The following is a 19,698-nucleotide window of genomic DNA, read 5'->3' on the forward strand; positions in this document are numbered from 1 at the left end:
TCATGCCGAGTAAAAGAAGCCAGGTGAAGAAGGGCATGTATCCCATGGTTGGTTCCATTTATGTATGTTTATAGAAAATGCAAACTAGTCTGTAGTGACGGAAAGCAGGTCAGTGGGTGCCTGGGAATGGGTGGGGTGGGGTAGGAAGGGAGTCGTTCCAAGGAGGCAGGAGGAAATGTTTGGTGGTGATGGGTATGTTCGTTATCTTGATTGCAGTGATGGTTTTCACAGGTGGAGAGCACATTTAAAAGTATCAAATTGTAGGCTTTAAATGTGTGTGGTTCATTGCCAGTTACAAAGCTGTTAGAAGAGGAGGGAGGAGGAGAGTAGAGGCAGGTCCTCTGTTTTGCCCCTACAGAGACAGGTGTCAAGGCCCATACTAACGCTGGTTCTCTGACCCTTTAGTGCTCAGTGGATCGGCAAGCGGGTGGAGAAAGGATTGGCCTGGGACTTTTAGGGCCTGGTTCCTGGTCTTGTCTCTGCCACTCCCAAAGTATGATACTGGGCACTAGCCTGACCTCCGTCAGCCCCCACTTCCCATTTGTAACAGGCAATATTGATCCCTGCTTCCCCAACCTCAGCTTCGATTGGAAGATTACCCACGGCAACATACATCAGAGTGCTTTGTGAACTCTGAGTGTAGGTCAAAGGGAGGAGGGCAGGGGGTGACAGTGTCTAGCCCAGTTATAACAACTGCTACAATGTAATGCAGGTGACTAGTTGGAGCTTTGTGTCCCTTGGCTAAATGACCCCAGGTTCTATACTAAAAGTTTCCTTGTGTCCACCAGCTATAATTTATCAAGAGTTGTTTTAGAGTCAGCTCTGCCACTCAATCACTGTGAGAACTTGGTCAGTCCTGGCTTCACTCTGAGCATCTGTCAAATGAGGGTATTAGACTTGCTGGCCCCTGCGGTCCTCCTGGCCCTTGCATTCAGGATTCTATCACCTTCACGTCACACTATTTGCCCACATTGACAACTCCAGGTGGAAAGAAGTGTGGCCACGGACAGTTCTCTTACCCCGGCCCTCACTGACCCTGGGGCATCAGGGAAAGGTAACCTTTAGCACATTGTGGATTTGCTCCTCCTTCCTTACTCTTCATTTTCATTTGTTCTTATTTTACTCTCGTAAACACCAAGTGAACATATGCCCCAATACCTTTTTAAGTTCATTCCCTCAACATCTATGACATGAAGAGGTTAAAAAAAAACTTACCTCCCAGAAAGCTTGGTCATCAAAATATTTAGCCACATGAGGTGCTTTCCATATTTTGAGGTTTAAGATGAGACCTGTTTAAATTCATTAAAAAATGTTGAACATTTAGAGCACAGCATTTGTTATCTCAAAATATCATATGTCAACTATAGTATCTCAACAGAAATCCTTTTTTTTCTTCCCACAACCAGGAGACAGACAAATGGAAGCACTGTTCTTCCTGGGCCCGCTTAATTGATCCTATAGATCTTTTAACAGGAACTGGCTAGAGCAATTATTTCTAAAAGATTTCTATTACTCTGAGAGGTGTAGGAAAACCATGGATCTGACACGCTTCCCGAGATGGAATAGAACGGCCCTACCAGACTGTGCCCCCACGTAAAAGCTTATCCATTTGAAACGCAAGAGCTGCCATGGAGAGCGGCTCAAAGTAGGCACCTTGTAGGTCCAATAAACTCCCACCAGCCTCAGCTCAAGGTTCCACTTGTGTAGTTAGGAAAGTAATTTATAACCATTTGCTTTTGTCCCTGTTCTTTTCACCTGTCCAGGCTCTGCCTCGAGGGCTTGGCCCTATGCATTCTGCCACTGAGTAAAACCTGCCGAATCTCCCAGAATCCATGAAGTGAGCGCTTACCTTTCACAGGAAGCAGGGACATGCCATTCATCGATTTATCTGTGTGTTTTTAATGATGATCAGTCTCAATGTATTCAGGAGTAAGATTAACAAGAGTAGGCGCATGCATAGTCATATTATCCTGTTGTTGTGCATGCCTTTAACTGATATTGGCAGGTAAGGTACAATTACCACGTCTTATTTTGCTAGAATTACTCAGAAATGAGCTCTATCACCGACATGAATTTTCCAGGTAGCTGAGGCTTACTCATCACTAATGAAAATCCATCTAAATACATAAATCCATATTGCATTTTCTTGTCTTATGAGTCATCACTGAATACATTTAGATTGTTAAAAAAATCAGAACTGTTGCTGGGAACATCTACTTAGGAATTGCTATAGAACGCAGGTAGATAGCTGTCAAGGGTTGTCGGCCTGCTCTCCAGCAGCCCAAGCTTTTTGTGTTCTTGTGTCTGATTTTAAGAATTTCTTGTCCTCTGTGAGACTCTCTGCTTTCACTTCTAACATACTAGTGTGCCTTATCTTGGGGAACCAACCCCACTTCTAATCCATTTCTAATCTTCCTGAATTGGAGACCCAACAACCATACCTGATGGGGTTGTACCTTAAATAGTATAGACAGATTCCAAGTAATGGGGTCTCTTGACAAGTAAAATGCTCGGCTTTCAGAGGGCTATGGGTGCTATTTTGGTTGCTTGGGGCCACTTTCCCCTTCTGTTGTCCAAGTTCTTTATTTTTTTTAAAATATATTTTATTGATTTTTTTACAGAGAGGAAGGGAGAGGGATAGAGAGTTAGAAACATTGATGAGAGAGAAACATCGATCAGCCGCCTCCTGCACACCCCCTACTGGGGATGTGCCCGCAACCAAGGTACATGCCCTTGATCGGAATCGAACCTGGGACCCTTCAGTCCGCAGGCCGGCGCTCTATCCACTGAGCCAAACCAGTTAGGGCTGTCCAAGTTCTTTTTCATCAGTTCCCTTATGTCCAAAGCAACATGTAAGGAGGAAAGCCATTGGTTTTAACTCTTTGAGGAATAATCCAGGTGTCTTTCCCACTCTTCTCTTTCTTAGCCCCATTAGAGTATAAGGAACACCCCGCCCCAGAGTCCTTTACAAGTCACTGAGTCAGTGTCCCTTCGGTAATATCGGTGAAGGGGGGAAGAGCCCCGGTGCAGGTTGCCAGATAAAGTACAGAATGCTCAGCTAATTTGAATTCAAAAGAATGGGCACCTTATACTTCCCTTTGCTAAATATGACCACTCTACCCAGGAAAGAATGTAAACTTATGGATGAAAGCATTTTCTCATCTGTATTTAGTTAATCACCTCAGACTCAAAAGCTGAGGCCAGATGGTACATTAAGGTAATTTTAGACAGTTTTACTCTCTAAAACCACCCAGGGAACTCCAAAAAGTCCGTTCCTACATGTTTCAGAGCTGAAAGGAAGCCAAACGGTTAGTTACCATAATCCTTCCATTATATAGAGGAGCCAGCCAAGCCCAGAGAAATCAAGTAATGTGACTAACACCACCCAGTTCATTAGTGTCTGCTTATGCTACTTGGTCTCTTGTTTGGCATCCACTGCCTGCCTAGGGACACAATATATGAGTGTCTAACCCATAAAAGCTGTTCACTTAAAGAATAAAAGTGAACGTTTCTGAAAGGATGCATATTTTCACCTGGCATATAAGTAAGATTGGCAAATTAGTGACTCTCCCAGATTCTTTGCTGTTCTATCATATTGCAGAAGCAACAACATACATCAATCCTCTGTTTAAAGATCCCCAAGAGCTCCCCACCTCTCAGAGTGATCTGACTCCTTGCTACCACTCTGCCCTCAACCCGGCCACTCTCCCCCTCACTCTATCCACATCAGCAACACTGACTTCCTTGCTGTTCCCCAAACATACAAAGCATGTTCCTGCCTCAGGGCCTTTGCACATGCTGTTCGTTCTCGTAGAATGCTCTTCTCCCAAATAAGCATGTTGTATGTCTCCCTCCTCTCCATTCAGGTCTCTGCTCAAAGGTTTACTAGCTAGGCCTTCCCTTACCACCCTTCCAAAAGAGCAGACTGCCCTCACACTGACTAGTTCCCCCACTCTGGTTTATTTATCTTCATAGCACTTATCACCATCTTGAATAGTATGCATTTATTTGCCTTTTTATTGTCCACTAGAATGTCAGCTCCATGAGATCAGGGCATTGTTTTATTCACTGCTTTGTCCCTAGCACTTAAGAATAGTGCCAGGCTCGTAGTAGATATTGAATAAATATTTGCTGAACCAAATATTATTATGGATGTCCTCAGGTAAGCATTTTGGCATAAGGATTTCCTTGGCCTTCTGTACAAAATCGGGTGCAATCACCAGTCCTGGCTCTAAGAGGCTGCAATGTTACCCCTCTTCCTTTCCCTGGCCTTCAGAGTGCACAGCTGTTGCAGGTGACCTCTGAAGGCCTTTCCAGTTCTGAAATGATGTGATTCTGTTTGTGTTTTTTAATCATTTGGCTGGAGCTGAGGAGGTGGGCCCACAGGGAACTGGATGGGCTTGTGCACATCCAGCGATGGGGCAGATGCACTCCGAACCCGGGCCCTGTGCCTGGGCAGTGGTGGGAGGGTGAGCGCACACTGACCTGTTATGAGACCAGATGCTAGACCCATCGCCATGGACAAGCTGAGTACCCCAGTGTCGAAGAGCACCTGGAAGCCGAGCCTGGAAATGACAAAGCAAAGATGGTCGTGTTCAGGTGTCAGGCTGCAGAGGTGATGGGGACCAAAAACACTGCTTGCATGAGTAGTGACACGGTCACAAAGGGCCATCAGGGCAACAAGTGTCCTCTTCCTGGTGGTATATTACTCTGTCATTTTCCTGCAAAGCCATGCGGACATGGAGGAGGGGGATTCCGAGAACCTCTTTGGCTTACTTTAATCCTCAGACCCCTGGATGATGAACTAGACCAGGAGCTAGAAAGACCAAGTTCAAGTCCCAGTTCTGTTACCAGCTGTGTGGCCTGGAAAAGTCACTTACCCTCTCAGAGCCCTGAGTTTCCTCATTAGGCCATTAAAGATGAAGGCTTTATTTCTATCAAGTCAAGGAGAGGTACAGTTTGGCTATCAGATCCATCTCCCCTGCCTACCCCTCTTGAACATGCTCCCCTGTTCGTTGTCCTTCAAGGCAACCCCAGAACTTCACTTCAAACAATTAAACAGCCCTGAGAGGACACTGACATGCCCTTGCAGTAGAAATATAGGGAGCAGCGATAAACTGGACTCTATTAAAGTTAAGAACTGTTCGTCAAAGACACCATTAAGAAGGTGAAAGATAACCCACCAAGCGGAAGAAGGTATTCACAGTATATCTGATAAAGGATCTATATCCAGAACAGATAAAGAATTCCTAAAAATCATTAAGAAAAAGACAAAACAATACAAAATGGGCAAAAGAACTTGAATAGACATTTCAAAAGAAAAAATGTCCTAAAAGCATATGAAAAGTGCTCCACTTAGTCATCAGGGAAATTAAAATCCAAACAATAAGTTTGATGGCTACATGGCTAACATACAGTATAAAAGAAGGAGACTATGGAGGGTGTTAGAGAACATATGGGATACAGGGAACTCTCATGTGTATAGATTGGTGCAAATCACAATGGAAAACTGATAGTATCCAATAAAATGGATGTATGCAAGCTGTATGATCCAACAATTCCACTTCTAGGCATATATTCACTTGAAGTGCATCCATATGTTCCCCCAAAACATTAGGCGGTTTATAGCAGCAATACTAGAATGTTCCTAATAGCTCCAAACTGGAAACTGCCCACATGGTCATCAATAATGGATCAATGAATTGTGCTGTATTCACACAATGGGACACTTGTTTTAACTGTGTTTTCTTAGGCTCTGTAATTTGTCTACTACTTGGTACTCATTTATCACAGGGCCACACTAATAGGCCAAGCTGTGTACCTCTCTCTCTTGCAAGTCAGCTTTTGTGGGAATGCAAAACTCATATCACAAACCCCCCAACCACAAACTCTAACACGTATTTTCACTTCCTGCCCGTTAGGGGATGTCCCCACCGCTATACTCCCACAGGCATAGTCTCAGTTCCCCCGTCCTCTGCCGCCTGGTCCCGTGGGACATGTGGCCTTGCGTGGTATGCCGTGCCTCTCATTTCGAGGGGTGCTGTGAGTAACATTAAATTGTCCTTTCAGTGGTATTGGCCTCTCCATGTTGTCACTCCGTCACCTTTATAAATTAAACCTAAGCACAGTTCAACACTGTACCCCAGTGAAAATGTACAATCTACAGAGATACTCAACAACATGGGTGAATCCCACAGTCACAATGCTGAGTGAAGGAAGCCAGGCACACAAGGACACAGACTTCCGATATGACTCCATGTGTGTAAAGGACAAAAGCAGGCAGAACTGATCAATGCAGTTAGCAGTCAGAACAGTGGTCACCCTGGGACAGGACACGAAGGAGCTCTGGGTGCCTGTTATACCGACGTGTCAGAACATTGATCAAGGGACACCCTTATGATATTTGCACTTTTCTGGAAGTAGACTGTCCTATAAAAACAGTTTGCTTGTTTTTAAGTAACATTAAGTGGCAGAATAGAAGCTAAATCCAAGTCTGCTGACTGCCAACCCATAATTCACTCTATCCTGGTGCCATTTGAAAGCAAAGATGAAGCAGAAATCACCATACAACAGTCCCCACGCAAGATGGATCCCCTGTGCCAGGCCCTCGATGCCTTTCCAGCTGATTTCACATGATCCTCCCGGCAGCCCTGTGACAAGGGGTTTCACCAATGGGGAGGTCCGGGTTAGGGAAGTGGGCCAAGGGTCCCAATGTCACAGGCCTGGAATGGATGGTGCTTGGGACTCAAACCAGGCAGGTCTGTCTACCCACCAAAGGCTGGCCAGATCCGTCCCAGCTTTCAGCATTGGAGGGTTCCTTTCACAATGTGGCCATTCTGACATTCCAGAAATAGTTTTTAAAAATATTTTTCTTTAAATAGACTTTTTTGGTTACGTTTATATAGACATTTAAAATAAAACGTTGTGTCACTAAAGTGGAAGAGAAACGAGAGGCAACTATAAAAAAATACAATGAAAACAAAACGTAGCTAGAATCTCTCCAAGATGTGGCAGCCTGGGCAAGTCTCTCAGCCCGAGTCTCCCTCTGCTGTCGCTCAAACTGAGGTCATCGTGTGAGCGCGTGTCTGAAGGGCGCAGAGACTCCTCAAACCCAGTGGAGACTTTCTCCCTGATGTAATCAAAGGTCTGGATGAGAATTGAGAAAGAGCCAGTGCACTCTGTGATTCACTGTTCTCCAAGTGTGTCCTCACACCTCTTACAATCCTACATTTTGTGAAAATCCCTCCGTCCTGGCACAGAGCACTGCCTCTGACTCATTCACATCCACTCACCTGCATAGGAAATTGGCAGACACTGTCTGTGGAATGAATGAAGGTCAACTGGTTTGCCCAATGACACCACACGAATACAGTAGCTGGTCCCCATTTCGTATGAGGTATTCCTGCCTGCCCGCTCCGTGCTTTCTCCATCTTTCAGTTACATACAGACGCCCCTCCTACGGAAGCAGCGGCATCCATAATCATAAGGAAAGGGGCCATTGTTGGGTATTTACTCCACACCGAGCACCGTCCTGAGCCCTTTAATTATATGTTGCTGAATCTTCACAGCAGTCCCCAGATGTAGATCTTATTATCCCATTTTACAGATAGAAAACTGAATCTTAAGGAGAGTTTGAGTACCATGCCTAAGGTCACACAACAGATAAAATGCGACCTCGCTCTGTCTGTCCCTGAAGCCTGTGCCCTTTACTTCCAGCAGAACGAAGGCCTCCTACGAGGTCATGGCTGTCACTGTGCCCTTGCCTTTGCTGGGTTCCTGCAGAGGAGGAAGAACGACTTCTTGGTCCTCAGCTGTGTCGTCCTGATGAGGGCTGCCTTGCAGAGTGTGCTGGAGGCAGCCACACAGGCTCTGGGCCCTTGTTCTCATCTCCCCAACTCCATGTTCAGTGATGTCCCCTTGACGGCAGCCGTGGTGGGGGTGTTAGCACCAGAGTGGTGGGGGTGTTAGCACCAGGGCGGTGGGGGTGTTAGCACCAGGGCGGTGGGGGTGTTAGCACCAGAGTGGTGGGGGTGTTAGCACCAGGGCGGTGGGGGTGTTAGCACCAGGGCGGTGGGGGTGTTAGCACCAGGGTGGTGGGGGTGTTAGCATCAGGGTGGTGGGGGTGTTAGCACTCAGCAAATGTGCTAAGTCAGGATTTTGTTTTCTTGGAGAGTGGGTTGTTCATCCTTTACCGATATACCATTGGTTGACTTTTTTTTGTTTTGTTGTCTCTAGGCCAGTAATACCCAAGCTTGCATGAGAATCACCGGGAAGGCTTGTTGAGACACAGACTCCTGGGCCCTACCTCCAGATTCCTAATTGAGCAGATCTAGGTGGGCTAGAATTTGCATTTCTTTAAAAAAAAAAAAAAAAAGCCGAAACCAGTTTGGCTCAGTGGATAGAGCGTCGGCCTGCGGACTGAAGGGTCCCGGGTTCGATTCCGGTCAAGGGCATGTACCTGGGTTGCAGGCACATCCCCAGTGGGGAGTGTGCAGGAGGCAGCTGATCGATGTTTCTCTCTCATCGATGTTTCTAACTCTCTATCTCTCTCCCTTCCTCTCTGTAAAAAATCAATAAAATATATTAAAAAATATATATATATATATTATTGATTTCAGAGAGGAAGGGAGAGGGAGAGAGAGATAGAAACATCAATGATGAAAAAAAAAGAAACATCAATGATGAGAGAGAATCATTGATTGGCTGCCTCCTGCACATCCACTGCTGGGGATCAAGCCCCAACCCGGGCATATGCCCTTGACCAGAATCAAACCTGGGACCCTTCAGTCCACAGGCCGTCGCTCTATCCACTGAGCCAAACCAGCGAGGGCTCTTTTTTTTTTTTAATTTTATTTTTCAATTACAGCTTACATTCAAAATTGTTTTGTACTAGAGGCCTGATGCACAAAATTCGTGCAAGAGTAGGTCTTCGCAGCCCAGGCTGCTTCTGGTCATTCCGGAAGGTCATTTCGCCATCTGGTCTAATTAGCATATTAGCTCTTTATTATATAGGATTAGTTTCAGGTTTATAGCATAGTGGTTGGACAATCATATACTTTACAGATTGAGCCCCCTGATATTAGAATTTGCATTTCTAACCAATGCCCAGGTGATGTTGATGCTGTTGAGAACCACTGCTCTAGGAGAGCCTCGGAATCACAGAATTTGGGATCTAGAAGGACAAATGGTCCAGATGTTCCGATTAGCAGCCTGGAATTTGGCCCACACAATTTTTCTAATGATTTTGAATCTTTTGCTAATGCTTAGGAGAGTGTCTACCGTTTTCCTACCTTCACTTATTTAATCCTCTAAACTACATGGTTCCTGGCCTCAGGCAGCCTCCAACAATCCTATAAGGGGAGGTATTATCATTATCTTCATTTAAAACCAGGTGACCAAAGCTCAGAGAAGTTAGGGAGCGTGCCCAGCTTGTAAGAGGTCAAGACCAGTCTGACTCCACGGCAACTCCTCACATGACCTACACCATCAAAGGTTGAAACATGGACTCACTCAACTGGCTTGGGCCTGGTTGTCTTGCTCTGTCTGTTTCGGGGGGGGGGGGGGGGGGGGGCGGGGCTTAGGTGCCTTTGCCTTGCACCTAAGCTGCCCACTTTGGGAAGAAGTAACCTGAAGAGGTGATGACTCCACACAAGTTAGGGGCTGGGAAGAATTTCTGAATAAGTTGGCCAACAAATACTCATTGAGGCCTGCTTAGTGCCTGGCCCTGAGTGCATGCACCCCGGCTAATGGCTCTGGGCACACCGCTTCCTGAGTTAGGTGCGGGTGCTAAGGAAATAAGCCAAGTGACTCACATGGAATTCTTGGACCAGCTTATCTTATGCACCATCAGCCCGATGTAGGTGATCCCTCCGAGCAGACCCGGCAAGCCAAAGGTGTAGTGCACGCCACAAGTGTCATGGATCCCCAGCATGCGGTTAAAACACACCTGGGGACAAACATCATTATCAGTAGATCTGCATGTGAGACTGACATTCCCTACGACTCTACACCCGGGCCACCCAAAGGGATGGGCTTTAGGGCTCACGTAAGAAGCACTTCTCAACCTGACCGGTTTGGCTCAGTGGATAGAGCATTGACCTGCGAACTGAAAGGTCCCAGGTTCGATTCCGGTCAAGGGCATATACCTTGGTTGTGGGCACATCCCCAGTAGGAGGTGTGCAGGAGGCAGCTGATCGATGTTTCTCTCTCATCAGTGTTTCTAATTCTCTGTCCCTCTCCCTTCCTCTCTGTAAAAAATCAATAAAATATATTTTTTAAAAAAAGAAGCACTTCTCAGACTTGCACATGCGCTCACATTACCTGGTAAACCACAGAGTTGGATTTAAAAGGTCTGGGGCCTGAGATTCTGCATTTCTAACAAAGTCCCAGGGAATGCCGGTGCTGCTGGTCCACTGACCGCACTTTGAGAAGCAAGGATCTAACCCAGGCACTACTCACATTTTGGGCTCTAATTCTGTGTTGTGAGCGTGCTGTCCTGTGCACAGTAGGATGCTTAGCAGCATCCTTGGCCTGTACCCTTCAGACGCCGATAGCACCCCCAACCCAGTGTGTCAACCAAAGATGTCTCCAGATATCGGGAGGTGATCGAGACCTACTGGTCTGGCTCAAACTTAACTGCCATCCAAAGACAAATGGCTGATTAGAATAAAAGTCAGAAGAAAAGAATGTGACCACACCTTCAGACTCCCATTCAAATGCTCCTCCACCTCACCACTTAGCCTCCCAGATGGCCGTCAGCCAACAGATACGGCTACAAATGAGAATTTGTTCAGGCTACTTTCTCCTTAGATTCCCCATTGCCTGCAGAATAAAACCCCAGACTCCTCAGCCTGCTCAGGAGATATACCTGAGCACCAGCCATCTCTCAAGGCTCTGATCCCACCGCACTCCCAGGTGAACCCAACGCTTCAGTCAAGAGAACATCTGTCTGTTTCCTGGCTGGGCCACCTGCTCTTCTCCCTGTTGAGCCTCTGAACACACTGCTCCTCTGCCTGGAACACACTTCCCACTTCTCCGCCTGCTAATCTTAGTTATTTGTCAGTGCTCAGCGGAGACAACCTCTGCTCTGGGGAGCATTTCCTGACACGTCTCAGGCTGGCGTGGATGTGCCCTGGAGCAGTCATGGCACTGAGCTGTCTTGTTTGTCCATGTTCTTCACTGCGCTGCAGCTTGGGAAGCAGGATAAATGTGAAGACATAGGTGATGAGTGAATGAATAAGTGAATGAGTGAATGAATGAGTGAGTGAATCATCCTTGAGTTGTTCCCCCAGTGATAGAGTCAAGGGAATTGAAGCACAGGTAGAGTGATGGACTCTAAGACTGATGATAACTTACGCATTTTAAAATACGGTTTTAAAATTTGATTTTTAGAGAGAGAGGAAGGGAGAGGAATAGAGAGAAACATCAATGTGAAATGAACATCATCAATCCGTTGCCTCCTGCAGGCCCCCTACTGGGCTCTGACCAGGAATTGGACCAGGGACCCCTTGGTTTCTGGCTAGACGCTCAACCGCTCAGCCACACCTGCTGGACAATGTATGCTTTTTTTTTTTTTCTTTTGCTGTGTACTTCCTCCTTTCATCGTAGGGCCTCCAAGCCAGAGGAGGTAAAAGACATCTGTTCCCATTCCAAAGATGGAAATCAGACTCGGCTCAAATCAAACTATTGGTAATTTCCTCCTTATCTGGAGTTGAAACTGCCTCCCTGAATATCCACTGTCGGTCAAATTCAGCTTCCTTTACCACCCAAAAGTATACTCCTTTATTCTCCACCAAGCCGCCAAAAGCCATGAAGATTTGTGGTTCCTAAATATTTCCTTTATAAGTGTATCAATAACAAATTGGCTCTAATGAAGTATTCTGGTAGTATCTGTGCCTGTTGGATTTTGAAGGAAGAAAAGTCCATCCACTTAGAAGAACTAAACAATCAGAAGTGGGCATGCCCTGACGACGAGCCAGCATCTTTCTTCTAGGCGCTGCCCTTCCCACCCCCATCCTCACGGTGCATGGGCAGCGCCCTGTGTGTACAGCATGCCCCACCCCCACCCAGCCAAAGGTGGGCACAGGATCCAAGGTAGACCAATGAGCTCCTTCTTCAAAGAACTTGGAATCAGGGCCAAGAGATGTCACCCAGCTGCTTTCTTGCAAAGAGATACTACACTCCACCATGTGGAGTAGCAGTAGGACAACAGAAAGGAAGTCTTCAGAGTGAGAATAAAGCAGATATTCGGGAAAAACAAAGAAAGGAGATCAGGGACTCCTGGGCTCCCAAAAACACTCCCATCCCCGATACCAGCCACTCCTGGGCTCCCAGGAGCATTTCTGTCCTTGGGTCCCATGACAAGCCAGGGGCCTTATAAAAAATTCCCCCAATGTCTGAGCAAGCTTGAATGGGTTCTGCTACTTGCTCCCCAGATCCTAACACATGCACCATCCAGCCTGGGCGGGTCCTCCACCCCAAGCTTTTAAACCGAGAGGGTGCCAACACCTGTCTGGTGCAGCCTCTGGCACCACATGATGGTCCACCAGGCCCCAGGGTCCTCCGGCCCGAGACAAAGCAGAGGGTGTTAGCTGCCCAGCTCCTTACCGGCAGGCATTTGGCTCCCCCGATGGAGACCAGCCCAGCCACCAGGCCCAGCACCATGGCCAGCCAAGGAGAAGGAATCAGGTGACACGAGGCACCCACAGCCACACCTCCCGCCAGCACTGCGTTGTGGATATGAGTCTGCAAAGAAACAGCTTGTGGGTGAAGGAAGTGAGACACAGAGAGGACAGCATCTCTCCCAAAGTTCCTCAGCCAGCTGGTAAGCCCTACTGTAAGGTCCTCCCTCCTTCAGTGATCCTGAAACCATCCACTCCCCTGTCAAACTACCTGGACTTTACCAATGGTCTCCTCTCACCCCACTTCTCAGGCTCAGGGAACAGTCACCCTGATTGGGCGGCATTTAGAGAATCAGCCTGAAAGTCTAGTTTCTCAGCATTCAGCCACCCTCACACTCATTAGTGACGTGTCCTTGCGCACTTAACAGCTCAGCGCTTCAACTTTTCTACCAGGTAACGGGGTTTTGATTGTACCTGCTTAATGCAGGTTATTGTAAGAAATAAATGAGTTACCACATGTAAAAAGAAAAAAACCTTTAGCCCAGTGCCTGGCATAGAACACGAGTAAATGCCCATTAAATATAAGCCATTATTATAGTTTTTATTATTTTTATTATTAGTGTTAGCTACTTGGCGCCTATGCCACTTGTATGGACCCAATAAGGTGAGTCCCGGATCACATCTCTGCTCTGTCCTTCATTCCTCTGGACTGGGCCTTGCCTCCTCTTACGCTTCTTCCCCCCGTCCCCCTCTACTCTGACCAGGTCTAGGAGCTCTGGGCCCTCGGACCAGCCTAGGAGCTCTGGGCCCTCGGACCAGCTTCGGGGCTTCCCTGACCTGATGGCCAAACTTGCCTCCCTGGATGACCCCACCTTGTCTGACCCTAGAGTCCTTGTCACCACGGAGCTCACCTGTGGGGACACCTGCCTCCCCTTAGTACTGTTCACCTGTCATCCGTGGCCACGTTCTCTCCACTCCAGGCCCCACTGCCTGTCTAGAACTTTCCCCACCACCTCTGGCTGGCTGACTCCATGCCCTGAGCATCACGGGAACTTGTTTTGTCTTTAGCTCTACACTTCCACCATCTCCCCCACCCAAAACTCACATGATCTCCCGGCTCCATTGATAATGGCAGCTAATGTTTGCCCAGAACTTATTCCACGTGAAGCGTGTTACATACAAAGTCTAAGTGGCTTCACCAAGGCCATGTGGCTGGGTTAACCTACTTCTCTACTTCTGATTCTTATTCCAATCTTGACAGTTCTTGGGTTAAGAGGAAAGGCTGACACGTTCTATTCTAGTCTCCCCTCCCCTCTACCCCTCACTGACTCTTGCTCCTGGCGGCTGGCTTTCATAACTAGCAGGAATAGGGGGCAAACCTGGGTCTGTTTGATGCCAATGCTGCTGGACTAAATCCCTTCTCCTAGTAAGCCTTTCACCACTGCGCCGTCTCCTAAGCTCCAGTGCCCATTTTACAAGCTGCTGCTCTCCCTTGGGCCCCATAACACAGCGGACAAGGCTCCCCCTCCCAAACTTGAGGGCTGGGGCTGGGGGGCGGGGCGTGAACACGTGTGTGGGGCCTGGGAGACCCAAGTGCGGCCCAGGGGCAGCCCCCCTCCTCACCATGCTGATCTTCCCTTGGGGGTGAGTCAAGGCCGACAGGGAGATGGCGGTGACGGCGCTGACCGCAAGAGCGTAGTAGGTGTTGAACACGCCATTCTTCCTTTCGTGTGGTATGGTCAGCAGAGCAGAGTTGAAACTCGGCCAGAACATCCACAAGAAGAGGGTGCCTGGGGGGCCAGAGAGGGTCAGTGGCCAGAACCAGAACTCCTGCTCCAGAGCCTGAGCCTCGGCGGACTTCAGGCGGGAGCAGCCCGGAGCAGGCAGATCTCAGCTTGATCACTCTCCAGCTATGTGACTTCAGGCAAGACTCGCGTCCTTCCTGAAATCTCAAGTTGCTAGGGCCCGGCTAACATACTTCACAGGCAGCGAAGCCAAGGCCCTGCGAGCTGAATCACCAAACCCCAGCCCTCCTGACCCCAGCGTGGGATGGCCAAAGGCCTATCTTAAAAGTTAGCATTAGACTTGACAGTTTCCCCCAATGAGACCCCATGTACAGTGAGTGACACACTTCAGTAGCTTTCATTCAGCCCCAAGGCCTGACACCCCGTCGCCTGCTGTGGAGCTCACTGGGTATCATGAGCCTCTAAGCCTCTCCCAACAGTCAGTTCATCGTTTTCACCGCAGCTTGTCAAAATACACCATTTTTACTTTTCAGTCCCTACCCTCTCCTTTCCTCGACTTTGGGGCCCTTCACTTGTCCAACTCCCTCCTTTAAGTTGAGGCCGAACAGATTGGATAAACTTATTGAAATGCCAATGGAGGGAGTTTTCCTCTCCTTTGGATATGAATGAAGAGAGGTACCCCGAGGGGAAGGCTTCACTCAAAGGCCTGAATTCATCCAGCCCCACGTGGGGAGATGAGCCGTGGCGGAGGGCTTCAGACACGGGGCAGGCTGGTGAGAGATTTCCCGTGGAGTTTTGGAGCCTCTTGCTCACCCAGGTACCAGACCTCCCCTCCGCCTCGCCCTTACCCAGCATGGCAAACAGGCTGGGGCTCGTCGTCCTCTGCTCTTTCTCCTCCGCTTCCTTGGGGAGAGGTCTTGAGAAGCACCAGGCCACGGTCAGCCCAAAGTAGGCCGCAAACACGTGGATGTACATCATGCTTACGTGGTTGTCTGCCTGCAACCAACCCAGCGGGAGCAGTGAGTGTGGGCACCCTCTGCCCACGGGCGAACCCCCATGTTCCTTGGAGAAAGATCTGAGCTTCACAGAGGAGGGGTGACTTGAAGTCATGAGACGGGTGCTTGAAACTTATCCAGCCCAGCAGCTCCCCTCTCAGAGGAGCCCCGTGAGTAGCTGAGTGTCTATTCCAGGGAGGTTGCTGGTTGGTCTTATCAGTAGCTTTTATTTTTATTTCATATTATATATAAATAAATAAATATATATATATTAAATTTATTGTCTAAAGTTTTACATATGTCTCTTTTTCCCCCAATTGACCGCCTCCCCCAGCCATTCCCACCCCAGGCAAGCCCCCACCGCCCCAGTGCCTGTGTCCATGGGTTATGCTAATCTGCATGCATACAGTCCTTTGGTTGCTCTCTAAACCCTCCCTCCTCTGCCATTTGTCTCTGGATCTATTTTTGTTCATCAGATTATATTGACCATTATATCCCACATATGAGTGAGATCATGTGATGTTTATCTCTGACTGGCTTATTTCTCTTAGCATAATGCTCTCCAGTTCCATCCATGCTGTTGCAAATGGTAAAAGTTCCTTCTTTTTTATAGTGACATAGTATTCCATTGTGTAGCTGTACCACAGTTTTTTAATTGACTCATCTGCTGATGGGCACTTAGGCTGTTTCCAAATCTTAGCTACTGTAAATTGTGCTGCTGTGAACATAGGGGTGCATATGTCCTTTCTGATTGGTGTTTCTGGTTTCTTGGGATATAGTCCTAGAAGTGGGATTACTGGGTCAAATGCGAGTTCTGTTTTTAGGAAACTCCATACTGTCTTCCACAGTGGCTTAAAATATATTTTTATTCATTTCAGAGAGGAAGGGAGAGGGAGGGAGGGAGGGAGGGAGGGAGGGAGGGAGGGAGAGAGAGAGAGAGACATCAATGATGAGAGAGAACTATTGATCAGCTGCCTCCTGCATGCCCCAAACTGGGGACTGAGCCCGTAACCTCAGTATGTGTCCTGACCAGGAATTGAACTGTGACCTCCTGGTTCATAGGTCGACACTCAACCACTAAACCACACTGGCTGGACTGCCAGCAGCTTTTAAATGCTTTTGGCCAGCCCTGGCTGGTGTGGCTCAGTTGGTTGGAGTGTACATCGGAAGGTCACAGGTTCGATTCCCAGTCAGGGTACATACCCAGTTGTGGGTTTGATCCCTAGTTGGGGGGTCTGGGGTGTGTGTGGGAGGCAACCGAATGTTTCGCTCTCACATTGATGTTTCTTTCTCTCTCCCTCTCCCTTCCTTTCTCTAAAATCAATTTAAAAAATATATCCTCAGGTGAGGATGAACATAAATAAATAAATAAATAAATAATAAATGCTCTTGGCCGAGGTCCACTAAGGTGGGGCCAGAAGTCACACGGCCATGCCCCCACTGCTTCCTACTTTTCAGCAGAATTTCATGGAGTGATAAGTGCTGTAAACTGCAACATGAAACAGCCAGACTTCTCATCACTGAACTGAAGTCCTTAGTAAATCCTAGATATATGCTAATTTTGCCTTATCAATATCAAATTTAGTAATCCTTAATAACTCACTTAGTGGGCTACTCCTGAATCCTTTCAACTGTGCCTTCAAAAAATATCCAGAATTAGCGGAATTTTCACCACCATACCTCAGTGACCTCACTTTGGTTTAAGCCACCATCCCCGCAAACCAAAATGATTGAAATAACCTTCTTAACAAGTGATCAAAGTTAACATCCTCAGTCGTGAGACAAATGCCACTACCTTGCTGTGTGATCTTGGGTGTCAGCTTTCTCACCTGTGGTCATCTGACCACAGGGTCCCACCTACAGCAGAAGCGCTGGGAGAACCATCTGGCCTGGTTCTCCCACCTTCACCAGTGGCCTCAGCCTCAGGCTTTGGGCAGTTTCCCCAATGAGGTCCCATGTACAGTGAGTGACACACATTGACTGGTTTGAAAGAAGACGTTGGCCATGCAGCTTGCTGGACCACAGCTGGGGGAGATGGGGGAATGGGAATGATCTTTTCATAGAGCCCATAATTATCTTGTGATTCCTACAGTGTCATATTTTGGAAGTGAAAGGCATTCATTTGCTATGTTTAAACATTTAGCATAGACCCCACTTTTGTCACCCCATTTGGGCCTGGCTGTATTATTTAACATCCCAGAAGCCTCACCCAATGGAGGCCCCCCTTTCCACCTCCTCGCCCGCCCTCACAGCACCATGACTCACAACGAGGAATTGCCGGCTGATCATCCTCATGGCACTAAAGGCTGTCACCTCCATCAGCACCATCAGCACCAGCTGCGCCAGGTTGGCCTTCCCCAGGATGGCCCCCACCGAGATCAGCGCAGACATCGCACTCATGGTCGCCTGCTGAATCCTGGGGAGAGAGGGGAGCCGGGGAGGACGAAGAAGGAAGGATGACTCTCATTCCTTTACTCGTTCATTCACTCATTTAACAAACACTTGTTGAGGGTCTTCTTACTCTCCGCCTGGCACTGTTCAAGGAACTCGGACACGGGAGAACAGAAGGCAAGATTTCTGCCCACATGGTGGCTGATGGGGCCCAGCCTGGGGTTTCCTTCGTCCCTTTCCCCCATCAGGGTGGCGTCTACACTGGGGGAGATTGATCTCTCATCCACACTGAGGGTGCTGGGCGGTTCTCCTAGGAATGTCACTGTGAGTTACAGGCCAAACGTTCCCTCAGCGCCCTTCTGGGCTCTGCCCACGGCTTTTCTTCTGCCGTCATTGCTCACAAACGCTCAATAGAGGGCGCTCTTCACCTGCCGCCCGCGCGCCCGCCACCCCAGCCTCTCCCTCTCCCAGGTAGTGGAGAAATACTGGGTTTGGAAGTAGGACAGGCCTGGCTTCCAGTTTCAGCCTCTCCACTTGAGCAGCTGTTTAATCTCACTGAGCCTGTGGTCCATATATACAATTTCCCTATCTGTGGACTAAGAATGATAATAAGATTTCATGGTAGGACTTGTGGGGCGTAGAAGGAATATTCATGTATGTGTGTCTGGCACCGTGATGGCACACAGAACGACCGAGGAGTAGAAGCCGGCATTATTAGCACTACTACTGATTTCTTCCTCCTCTTAACAAATGAGCAAACTCAGTGTGAGGATTCAGGATAAAACAATTTTTGTTTTTGAGGAACTTACGATTCAGCTGGGGAGACAGGCCTGACTGACATTATGAACCCTGATATAACGAGGCTAGAGAGGGAGACATTGAAGGGAAAGAACAGTATAGAGTGGACTCATCAAGGAGGGCTTCCTGGGGGAGGTGGCACTGACTAGAGCAATACATGGTGGTTAAACCAACCCATCCTCCCTGGGCACCTTGCTCTGAGACACCCCCTTCCACCTGGGAGCTGATAATGATGATGCTACAACCAACATCACAACAATAATAATTTATTAAGCGTCATGTATAATAGGCTTGCAACTACATCACCTTATTTAAATTTTTTTCAATTACAGTTGACATTCAATATTATTTTATATTAGTTTCAGGTGTACAGCATAGTGATTAGACATTTATATAATTTATGAGGTGATCACCCCCTAATTCCAGCACCAACCTGGCACCATACACAGCTATTACATTATTGACTATATTCCCTATGCTGTATTTTACATCCCCAAGAGCATATTGTAACTACCAATTTGTACTTATTAATCCTTTCACCTTTTCCAACCAGCCTCCCAAACCCCCTCCCATCGGCAACCATTAGTTTGTTCTCTGTATCTATGAGTCTGTTTCTGTTTTATTTAGTTCTTTAGATTCCACATGTAAGTGAAATCATATGGTATTTATCTTTCTCTGTCTGACTTATTTCACTTAGCATAATATTCTGTAGGTCCATCCATGTTTTTATAAATGGTAAGATTTCATTCTTTTTTATGGCCAAGTAATATTTCATTGTATATATGGACCACATTTTAGTCCAGTTGTTTGTTTATGGGCACTTGGGCTGCTTCCAATCTTGGCTATTGTAAATAATGCTGCCATGAACATAGGGGTGCATACATATATCTTTTAAGATTAGTGTTTTGGATTTCTTCAAATATATACTCAGAAGTGGAATTGCTGGGTCATAAGGTAGTTCTATTTTTAATTTTTTGAGGAAACGCCATACTGTTTCCATAGTGGCTGTACCAATTTGCCATCCCACTAACAATGCACGAGGATTCCTTTCCTCCACATTTTCACCAACTTTTGTTGTTTGTTGATTTATTGACAATAGCCCTTCTGACAGGTGTGAGGTAATATCTTACTATGGCTTTAATTTTCATT

General features: G+C 47.4%; 1 protein-coding gene across 7 annotated transcripts in view; it reads right to left on the reverse strand.

Annotated features, from left to right (window-relative positions):
* The window catches only part of RHCE (Rh blood group CcEe antigens), a 34,314-nt gene that overhangs the window by 1,492 nt on the left and 13,124 nt on the right, over positions 1-19,698 (reverse strand). The window contains exons 3-9 of one of the 7 annotated variants that reach the window (XM_070404384.1): positions 17,626-17,776; positions 15,214-15,361; positions 14,244-14,410; positions 12,607-12,744; positions 9,813-9,946; positions 4,486-4,565; positions 1,216-1,289 (exon numbers count right to left, since the gene is read on the reverse strand). In XM_070404384.1, the coding sequence (XP_070260485.1) occupies positions 1,216-1,289; positions 4,486-4,565; positions 9,813-9,946; positions 12,607-12,744; positions 14,244-14,410; positions 15,214-15,361; positions 17,626-17,776 (892 nt within the window). The remainder of the gene's footprint in view (positions 1-1,215; positions 1,290-4,485; positions 4,566-9,812; positions 9,947-12,606; positions 12,745-14,243; positions 14,411-15,213; positions 15,362-17,625; positions 17,777-19,698) is intronic. The other 6 variants (XM_070404385.1, XM_070404388.1, XM_070404386.1 and 3 more) reach the window with 6 other exon arrangements.

This window comes from Myotis yumanensis, unplaced genomic scaffold (assembly GCF_028538775.1).
Source record: "Myotis yumanensis isolate MYYU_CA2020_CCGP unplaced genomic scaffold, mMyoYum1.0.hap1 SCAF_2, whole genome shotgun sequence".
Taxonomy (NCBI): domain Eukaryota; kingdom Metazoa; phylum Chordata; class Mammalia; order Chiroptera; family Vespertilionidae; genus Myotis; species Myotis yumanensis.